The 10,753-nt window shown below is 36.8% G+C and overlaps 1 protein-coding gene across 1 annotated transcript; it reads right to left on the bottom strand.

Annotated features, from left to right (window-relative positions):
- Positions 1 to 29: 29 nt before the first annotated feature.
- Positions 30 to 10,465, bottom strand: LOC117420552 (alcohol dehydrogenase class-3). Its single transcript, XM_034034012.3, has 9 exons — positions 10,362 to 10,465; positions 8,405 to 8,506; positions 5,099 to 5,240; positions 4,895 to 4,982; positions 3,535 to 3,754; positions 2,937 to 3,197; positions 1,783 to 1,918; positions 772 to 910; positions 30 to 294 (listed from the first exon to the last, which is right to left on the bottom strand). The coding sequence occupies exons 1-9, from the start codon at positions 10,377 to 10,379 to the stop codon at positions 270 to 272; spliced, it is 1,131 nt and encodes a 376-aa protein (XP_033889903.2). The 5' UTR covers positions 10,380 to 10,465; the 3' UTR covers positions 30 to 269.
- Positions 10,466 to 10,753: the final 288 nt, after the last annotated feature.

Here is a 10,753-nt window from a genome sequence, read left to right as displayed (position 1 = left end):
CCGCCAAAGTGTGAAAAAGAAACAAACTGTTGATTTAATACAATTTACTAAGACAGGTTGCAGCAGAACAGTAAGCTTTTTCTATTAACGTCTCCCATAATCCAAGAAAACTGCTGATCTCAGTTAAAGACCAATCACAGTGTAAGAAACAGGATTTGCAGTTAGAATTAGGACATTTCAGTTTTGCAAAACATTTAAACAAGCTGGAACATGGTTGATTTGGCAGGAGAAGGCAACTGCACTCATGACCGCTTGCCAATGGGAGGAATTCAAAACGTCAAGACCGATCGGATGCTGCAAAAGAAAACATATAAATTTTACATGCAACACTAATCTAAAATGGGATACAACTAAATGTACATGAGTGTTTAAAAGGAGTACTAGCCAACGCTTTAAATCCATTTTCATACACCTTATTTATTAGCTTTATTAATATAACTTTTAAAATTGTGCGTTCAATATTTTGGAGTTAACAATACTGCTAATACAAGAAAACTAATTTGAAAAATGTGTTTAGCACTCCTTTAAATTGTTTTAGAATTGGTTACACAATACAGTGGTGGCGTTAAAACAGTTTTGTATTGGGGAACATTTCTGTAATCCTCTGGATTTCCCCTTGCATTTCAATAATGAACAACATGTTACATGTATTTGTAACTAGTTTGCAGAGCAGTAGGGTAAGCAGGTGGATAGATCACTGTGTTGTAAGTCTTATATTTCATCTTGGGTCATCCTGAGATGGATTATTATTTTTACCAGGTGGTATTTTACCTTTTTCCAGCATGCATCAGGTCAAACCCCTCATTCACTTTGTCGAAGGGCAGAGTGTGGGTGATGAACTCATCAACCTTGATTTTCTTTGCCATGTAATCAGCCACCAGCTTTGGTACACTCTCCACACTCTTAAACCCTGTAAAAAAAAAAAAAAAAAAACACACACACACACACACACACAAAGATCAGTGTTCATCCAGAATATAGTGCAAGACAGGAAAGTAAATCCTTATTGTAAAGTTAAAATAGGAGGTGCAGATGGAACCATCTCTACATAAACATGTTTTGACACACAAAGTACATACACAAATCACACTACCATTTTTACTTCCACTCCCCAGTGTTGTTCAATCTCTTATCAGATTAACTTTTGAGTTGAACTCCCTTATAAATCGCAGTCTAAGCTTGTTTTAATTGGATACAAGAACATAAACTAAGAGATGGTGAGTACACCACTGTTTATTTTTTCATTGCTATGTATTTTTTTTTTTTATTTAATTTTTTTTATAAAGCGATTAATTTTATTGGGGTAGGGCAAGCCTGTTTACCTGTGCCTTGCTCTGGGGAGGTGCTGTGTTATATAAATACAGTTTTGGATACATTTAAATATACAGGCATGTTAAATACATGTTGATATACTGTTTCTTTGACATACACTTAGTACTCATAGCTGTACAAGCCATTCACATCAAATACAAGTTCTTTGTGCTTTTCCATCTGACCCCATCTTACATGAAAAAAAAACCAGACCAATACATTCCCAGGAAATTTTACAGAAAATAATAAATTAAAAAAGGGCTGTGTTTTAATGCAACTGTATTTTGAAATGCCCACCCAAACAACTTTATTAACTGTATAAATATATAGGGGTTCACCACAATAGTTTCACATACAAAAATAAAATGTTTGTAAACTGAACTTCATAAAATGTATATTTATTAAAAGATAAAAAAGCTCTTTTAGACAGTGGCTATTAGATATGTATTTTCTCAGCCTGAATCTACTCACCTCCAAACGCAGTACCCTTCCATGTGCGTCCTGTGACCAGCTGGAAAGGACGGGTTGAGATCTCTTGTCCTGATGCTGCCACACCAATGATAACACTAGTTCCCCAGCCTTTGTGACACGCTTCCAGGGCAGACCTCTGTAACACAGTTTATCTCCATTACCCTCCTCCAAACAGATACTTTTTCAAAATATATCATTGAATTATACATCCATAAAATGTAATTCTAGTGAAACTTGTACAGCACAAGAACACAAAAATATGTTTTATTCTTGCAGTATATTTAATGACAGGAAGAATGTCCTGCTTGCTGGACAAGCATATTTGAGAATAATGCTGGAGAATTCATTATTTATGTAACATTAGTTTACTAATAAGCCATAAAACTATATTCTTAGTAATCAGATTACCATAGAACCTACAGTGTATTTACAATGTATAGAGACTTGACATAAGTAGTTGGACGCCCAAGTTTGAAAGAACACCTGTTTATTCTGCAACCATACTTAGCACTGGCAAAATACAAGTGGAGTTATTACTTTGTGGTGCAGCCCTTTGCTTTATGCAAGGAAGCAATGAGTTTATTAATTGCGTGGAGAACAGCCCATATGTGCACAATGGGGTTCATGTCCGTGATTGGGCAAGCCATGGCAGAGTTGTGATGTAGTATTACCCCACTCATTTTGCCAGTTGTATGTATGGTTCCAAAATAAACAGATGTCCTTTCAAATGTGGGTGTATATATATATATATATATATATATATATATATATATATATATATATATATGTCAACTGTGTATGTAACCTGTGGGCTTGGTATGTCAAGGCATGGTTTGATAAAAGAAAAAAAAAAAAGCAGAACAATGTTGATAAAATCAGTTTCTCAACCCTTGTATTTACACTGCATTAGGCATGGGCCTGATGGCTGGCACCTGGTTATCTTAAAGCCCATTTCAGCGAGGCTTTATCAAACACAGGAGTGGGTCAAACAGTGGCTTTTCCTATTCAATTCTGGGATTGGAGAATTCCAAGTGTTGTTGGTGTGATAAATCCAGGGAATGCACTGGTTGTAATCGCAACCCTACCTTTGCTTCATACACCAACAGAAAGCCAACAAAATATAATGAGGATAGCCCAGTTTTATGTGAACTCACCATAACCCCGACGTTGCCGATGCACTCAAAGGAATAATCCACCCCTCCGTCCGTCATCTCGACCAGCACCTCCTGGACAGGTTTGCTGTGATCCTGGGGGTTGAGACCCTCTGTGGCTCCAAACTCCTTTGCCTTCTCAAACTTGTCTTTATTGATATCAACAGCAATTATCCGAGAGGCTCCTGCTGCCTTACATCCCATTATGGCAGCCAAACCCACTGCTCCCAGACCAAACACAGCGCAGGTAGAGCCGGGTTCAACCTGTAGATTGGGAGATGAGAGCCCCTGAAGAAACAATGTAACTAGCCAAACTTACTGTAGTATCTATTTAACATGGGTCGATAGGAATTAAATTCTCAGGGTTTTAACTAGGATTGGATAACTGAAGGTCCTGTGAAAGAACTACAAAATAAAAACGCATACTGTACTTTACCTCTTCTCAAAATGTTCCCAGTACTCACTTATGCGGCTACAGATATGCAGGATGTCACAGGAATATGGAATACTTCCTGTTGGAGCTATGATACTTACAAAAAATAAATAAAAAAAGACCCTGCGGGAATCTTTTAAACCCCCAAAACAAAAAAGCAACAATAACCTTGGCGGTGTTGAGTGCAGCGCCGTACCCAGTGGAAATACCACAGCCAAGCAGGCAGACTTTATCAAGAGGGGCCGAGTCATCCACCTTGGCCACAGAGATATCAGCCACGACAGTGTACTCGGAGAAAGTGCTGGTCCCCATGAAGTGGTAGATGGGCTTCCCCTTGCAGGTAAACCTGGATGTCTTATCAGGCATTAAACCTTGACCCTGGGTAATCCTGCCAATACCGAAAACAGATATGATTGAAACTTAGGCTGTAAATCTACATTTAAATTAATATACATGTAAAGTGTTCAAATATCAGATCATTTAGAGGTTAAATGATTAATAACATCCATATTTAATAAAGGTACTCTTGTGACTCATTCAAATGTTACTAACTTTAACTCATATTTTTACTTTTAAGTTTAATATGGACATGTTAAAATGTGTTCTGTTAAAATGGGTGTGCAATTTGTATCGCACGATGTCTGCGTCAACAAGATTTGTGTGACGTACAACATGTTTTGCTCTTATACTTTGTTCGTCGGACAAGTAGTATTTATTTGTCCTATGTATGTTCTGTTGCTACAAAGACACTCTGGGTATATTTGTAGAGAGCCACCCTGTGGAAGAAGCTGATCTTCTATTGGTTACAAAGAAACCAAGAAATAGCTGTGACGAGAGCCTCTGGCAACACACAGACTAGTATTTTAAATTGAAGGTGTTAAATTTATTAGCAAATAAGTAGTACTGCTTGTTTAATACATGAACCTGACATTTAAATTCTATCTCTACCAACTTGAATGACATCTATATGTATTACGCTTGCACACTGCGTTCTATCAGTCTTCTGTGACTGGCTAAAGATTAATCATGCGGTGAATTGGAGCAGGGGTGGAGCAAGCCCAAGGCGCAGAGGAAGTAAAAATAACTGAATGGAAATGTTCTGAATTGTATTTATTGAGGAGGGGAAAGAGGGGGTTCGTACAATTCAAATGTTTAAACTCTTCCAGCCTTAACTGAAAACACCTGCAGTCTAGTGACAAAACCTGCTACAGCTGCCTGTGCTAAACAATGCATGAAACACATTGAAATCTCCCTACATTGCAATGCGGATCACAAATATGGAGATACTGTACAAAAGTACAGCTCATTATAAGGTGGTCCTTTATACCGTGGAACAATAAGGCGCTATGGTCATGGCTCCCATTTGCCCCATAATGCTATTTCACTAGCACGTGTATTCTCGTTAGAAGACAGAATGCATGGTCTTACCAATGTCTCCCGACTACAGTGTTATAAAGGGGGAGCACCGTAGTATGTACTCAGAATTTATGACAGACTGCGTACTCAGAATTTATGACAGACTGCTTACCTGATCTTTTGACACAGGTTGGTCTTGGGATTCTTGCAGAACTTGCACTCTCCACATTGTGGAATGTACAGAGGGATCACTTTGTCCCCTAAGAAGAAAGGAGGACGTTCTCAGAAATCAAAGACTTTAAAACAAACAGGAAAGCAGAGTAATCTGCTTAGTATATGTCTGTAAAGACAATTGATTTAAAGACAACTGATTTACCTGGTTTAAATTTGGTTACTCCCTCACCAACACTCTCCACAATCCCAGCTCCTTCATGTCCCAGAATCACAGGGAAGAGACCCTCAGGATCAGCTCCACTCAGAGTGTAGGCATCCGTGTGACACACTCCAGTAGCAAGGATCTGGTTGGCAAAAACATAAGTTTAAATGTAGTCAGCTGCTCATTCTTACACCACAAAGGACATTAAGATTATTTGTGATAAATTAGGTCTTGTCTAAAATAAACACACACACACACGCTCCCCAGGTTATGCAAGACCCGACTTATGCAAATTTGACCTTACACAAAAAGTTCCATAAGGCATAAATAAAATTTATGAGTTGCGGAAAATATTGCTTAGCGTACGGAAATAAAAAGTAGTGCGGTGTACGGAGGAATACAGCAGTAGCATCTCCTACAAGGAAAGGCTTTGCGCTTTCACAGCCTCTCAGTCTCATGTTCTTATTGTTTCCGATCGGATACTCGCGGCATCGTGTTATTTCAGTGATACTGTATTTCTGTTATTTCACCCTATTATTTCATTCAAATCATGACTGGAAAGCAACCAAGTGATAGCAAGAGTGCAGGACCAGTTCACATATATATATATATATATATATATATATATATATATATATATATATACACACACACACACACACACACACCGTACAGTATATATATATATATATATATATATATATATATATATATATATATATATATATATATATTATATATATATATACACATATATATATACACATACACATTTCCAACTTACGTAAAATTTTGGTCACGCAAGGCTTTCCGGAACAGAACGATTGCGAAGTCGGGGAGCGTCAGTATATATATATATATATATATATATATATATATATATATATATACAGACGTGCTCAAATTTGTTGGTACCCCTCCACAAAAAACAAAGAATGCACAATTTTCTCTGAAATAACTTGAAACTGACAAAAGTAATTGGCATCCACCATTGTTTATTCCATATTTAATAGAAATCAGACTTTGCTTTTGATTTTGTATTCAACATGACATTGTAAATAATAAAACAAATGAAAATGGCATGGACAAAAATGATGGGACCGCTAACCTAATATTTTGTTGCACAACCTTTAGAGGCAATCACTGCAATCAAACGTTTTCTGTAGCTCTCAATGAGACTTCTGCACCTGTTAACAGGTAGTTTGGCCCACTCTTCCTGAGCAAACTGCTCCAGCTGTCTCAGGTTTGATGGGTGCCTTCTCCAGACTGCAAGTTTCAGCTCTTTCCATAGATGTTCGATAGGATTCAGATCAGGACTCATAGAAGGCCACTTCAGATAGTCCAATATTTTGTTCTTATCCATTCTTGGGTGCTTTTAGCTGTGTGTTTTGGGTCATTATCCTGTTGGAGGACCCATGACCTGCGACTGAGACATAGCTTTCTGACACTGGGCAGTACATTTCGCTTCAGAATACCTTGATAGTCTTGAGATTTCATTCTGCCCTGCACAGATTCAAGGCACCCTGTGCCAGGCGCAGCAAAGCAGCCCCAAAACATAACCGAGCCTCCTCCATGTTTCACTGTAGGTATGGTGTTCTTTTCTTTGAAAGCTTCATTTTTTCGTCTGTGAACATAGAGCTGATGTGACTTGCCAAAAAGCTCCAGTTTTGACTCATCTGTCCAAAGGACATTCTCCCAGAAGGAATGTGGCTTGTCAATATGCATTTTAGCAAATTCCAGTCTGGCTTTTTTATGTTTTTCTGTCAAAAGTGGAGTCCTCCTGGGTCTTCTTCCATGGAGCCCACTTTCGCTCAAAAAGCGACGGATGGTGCGATCACAAACTGACGTACCTTCACCTTGGAGTTCAGCTTGTATCTCTTTGGCAGTTATCCTTGGTTCTTTTTCTACCATTCGCACTATCCTTCTGTTCAATCTGGGGTCGATTTTCCTCTTGCAGCCGCGCCCAGGGAGGTTGGCTACAGTTCCATGGACCTTAAACTTCTTAATAATATTTGCAACTGTTGTCACAGGAACATCAAGCTGCTTGGAGATGGTCTTGTAGCCTTTACCTTTACCATGCTTGTCTATTATTTTCTTTCTGAATCTCCTCAGACAACTCTCTCCTTTGCTTTCTCTGGTCCATGTTCAGTGTGGTGCACACAATGATACCAAACAGCACAGTGACTACTTTTCTTCATTTAAATAGGCTGAATGACTGATTACAAGATTGGAGACATGTGTGATACTAATTAAAGAAACAAATTAGTTTGAAATATCACTATAATCCAATTATTTATTATCTTTTCTAAGGGGTACCAACAAATGTGTCCAGGCCATTTTAGAATATCTTTGTAGAATAATCAATAATTCATCTCTTTTCACAGCTTCTTTGCTTTATTCTATGACATACCAAAGGCATGCAAGTATACATGATAAAATAGCTTTTAATTTCATCACTTTTCAGGAGGAATGAAGCATTATCTCAATGAGCTGTAAGGGTACCAACAAATTTGAGCACGTCTGTATATATATATATAAAAAAATAGGAGCCAATATAACATACAGTATATATACTGTGCCACATTTGATATTTTACACAGTTGAAACCACACATGCTGTCAAAAAAGACTTATTAGCAGTACAAATCGACAACAGGGGTATTGTTTCATGTTAATGAACCTCTGGAGAGAAAAACAAAAGATTTTGTGCCAGCTCCATCCTATTTAGGATTTTCTGGACTGGACAAACCAGACAGTTGACGCTGGCTATGGAATTGTTCATCCGTAACTGAAACACTAAAATGCATAAAGGAGTGCTTGAATCTGTCCAAAACAAGGTTAGGTTACTGGTACACTGGTACTGGTAGAACTCCTCTGTTTTTCCCCTGGGACACTTATCACCCTTCCTTAAATGCGATTTACTTGCTCTTATCTGCCCCCTATTTTACTGCATTTAATCCTGTACTTCAGAGTACTGTAATCTGTCAAGTGTTTAATTTGTAGTGTTTTGTATTTAATCATATCCTGATGTAACTATCACTGACACTGTTACCTGCTGTATTATTGAATTGTATTTTGTCACACTTGTACTTGAACCAAGTCATTGTATTTATCGTGCTCTTAATTGTATTATTACTTGTACTGTGATACTTGAAATGTATTTGCTTACGATTGTAAGTCGCCCTGGATAAGGGTGTCTGCTAAGAAATAAATAATAATAATAATAATAATGGTAAATGAATATACACCCTGAATTGGGATAAATAACAGACAGAGCGCTATTATGCAACAGAATAATAATTATTACCTTAATGCGAACTTCATGAGCCTTCGGTGGTGCCACCTCCACCTCTTCAATAGACAGGGGTTTCTTAGCTTCCCAAGCAACAGCCGCCTTGCATTTGATAACCTGCACAAGAATGCAGAAACAATACTGTACTATGTTTCTTTTACTTTCTTTTGGAATATAAAGCATAGCATTCAATATGGCTCTTCTTTCTAACTGTATACTAAATGACTTAACAAGATACGTGTCTCTAAGATTGCCTTAATCACCATAGATAGGCAGAAGCAACGGACTTATTATTCAGCAACAAAGGCTATGAAAAAACCTTACCAGGATGATCTAACTACACCAGGATAACCTAATATCACTGATACACAACTACAACAACTTACTCCTACAGTACTTATTCTAATGAGAGGGTTAAACCAAATATTACTAACAAGTTTCCAGACATCTTTGGAATTTCAGTTGTTTTGATAAAAACATCTGTCGCTATTTCATCATACCAAGAACAAGTCATTTCTTTAAAATGCAATCAACAGACTGAATGATCCCAGTTATTTTTAAAATAAGGGAAGGTTAGGATAATTTATTGTGACCAAGTTTCCCTCACCAAATGATCTTTAATGGCAATGCAGTGTAACTATAGTGGTGGATACTGGGAGGCAATGGGAGCACAAGGGTGGCTACTGAATGGTCTTTGGCAGTCAGCATCGCAGTGGTGAACCAAAGCAAATTGATAATCCATTGCAGTACCATAGCACCAACCATCAGAACCACTGCTCTACTACTACGAATCATTCCAAACGTCACTGCTTTTTTAGCAGAAACCTTAAAGTAACATGTTTAATACTCATCTTGCACGGTTTTCTTTCCATGCTTTTGTGTGTGTTTTCCCTTCAAACTGGACTTTGCACATCTTAGTTGCAAGTAATAATTAACACAGCACCACTGCAGTTTAAACCAGTTTAATCTGGAAAATCCCAATTAAGAACAGCTTATTTAAAACGTGCACTGGTTTGCATGAACCTGGTTGCTGTGACTCCCAAGTTTTTGGAACTTATCTAAAAGCAATGGCATAGGTACTAGATAAATCATTTGCCTTTACTGAACTCTTGACAGATTCCAGTAAGGATCCCTATGGGAATGTTTATTGTAAATTCCTGTTTAAACTATTTCAGATTGTGCAATATAAATATATATATATATATATATATATATATATATATATATATATATATATATATATACTTTTAACTTCCAAATAAAAATACTTAATTCCTTTTCTGCATTGATTTAGGTATTAGCTCAGTCACATGTGGAACAGTCTGAACAGACCCACCCCTTCAGTTTCGAAATTCGAGACACAGCAGCTAGTTTAGATACAGGATTCTGTCTACATTCGTGGTTTCAATTCCATTTGAAATTTAATTCTGGGTATATGCATGAGCAAAAAGCTATACAAATGTTTGTTTTCCTTTTCTAAATAAAAAGTCATGTGTAAATTATATTCTATATTGGGAGTTTTGACCACGTCTTTTATTTATTTTTTTACTCTTAACAACTAGGCTTTGTCAACTACTGCAGCAGCCTATACTACTGCAAACAAACTCATTTCTTTAATGTCTTCCAACTTTCTTTTTTTTTTTTTTTTTAGTTTAAGGCAAATTGCACATTTTTCATGGATCATCTTATCAGTATTTTATTTAAGCATTGTAAATACCAGTTAGAATATTAGTCTATCAAGAATCGTAACTGTTAAATAACAGCATCAACAAAATGCAGCATTTGCAAGGACCGAGGTTAACAATTTATTTACAGTGAAGCATGACGACTGCCTTAATAATTTGTCTTTTAAGTATTTCACAATTGAGTGGGTTCTAAAGAAAATTCTATAATGACATTAACAACATATTTACAACTGCTGTAACTATTTTACATTATTTTGTGTTAAATAAAAAATACACTTTGCACTCACTTTTCCAGCTGTCTCCATGTTGGTTTTTCTTTCAAAGAGAACTGAACAAGCCCCAGGACTCTGGATATCCAGTATAACCAATCATGACCCAGGGACATGAATAACGCAATAATTTGCAGTGAATCCAAGCCCACATTATTGCCGTCACTATTAGTTAAGAAAATATTGCAACTATAATTACTCATCTTTTTTTGCTAATAAAATACAAGCATTCACAATCCATTTTGAATTTTGAAGTATTTAAAATCACATTCACTCTTTTTGATAGTCAGTTTAATACTTTAAATACAGAGAAATGCATAATACATGCTATACTTATTATTTTATTATTATTATTTATTTCTTAGCAGACGCCCTTATCCAGGGCGACTTACAATTGTTACTAGATATCA

The sequence above is a fragment of the Acipenser ruthenus genome, chromosome 1 (genome assembly GCF_902713425.1).
Source record: "Acipenser ruthenus chromosome 1, fAciRut3.2 maternal haplotype, whole genome shotgun sequence".
In the NCBI taxonomy this organism is placed as follows: domain Eukaryota; kingdom Metazoa; phylum Chordata; class Actinopteri; order Acipenseriformes; family Acipenseridae; genus Acipenser; species Acipenser ruthenus.
The sequence above is the reverse complement of the archived record's forward strand: the minus strand, read 5'-3'. Positions and strand labels throughout refer to the sequence as shown.

Excerpts from the sequence above, each read along its gene's own strand:
- LOC117420552 (XM_034034012.3), bottom strand. Across the intron at positions 5,241-8,404 it reads CTCATGAAGTTCGCATTAAG|ATCCTTGCTACTGGAGTGTG; the intron begins GTAATAATTATT and ends TTTGCCAACCAG. Across the intron at positions 3,755-4,894 it reads AACCTGTGTCAAAAGATCAG|GATTACCCAGGGTCAAGGTT; the intron begins GTAAGCAGTCTG and ends CGGTATTGGCAG.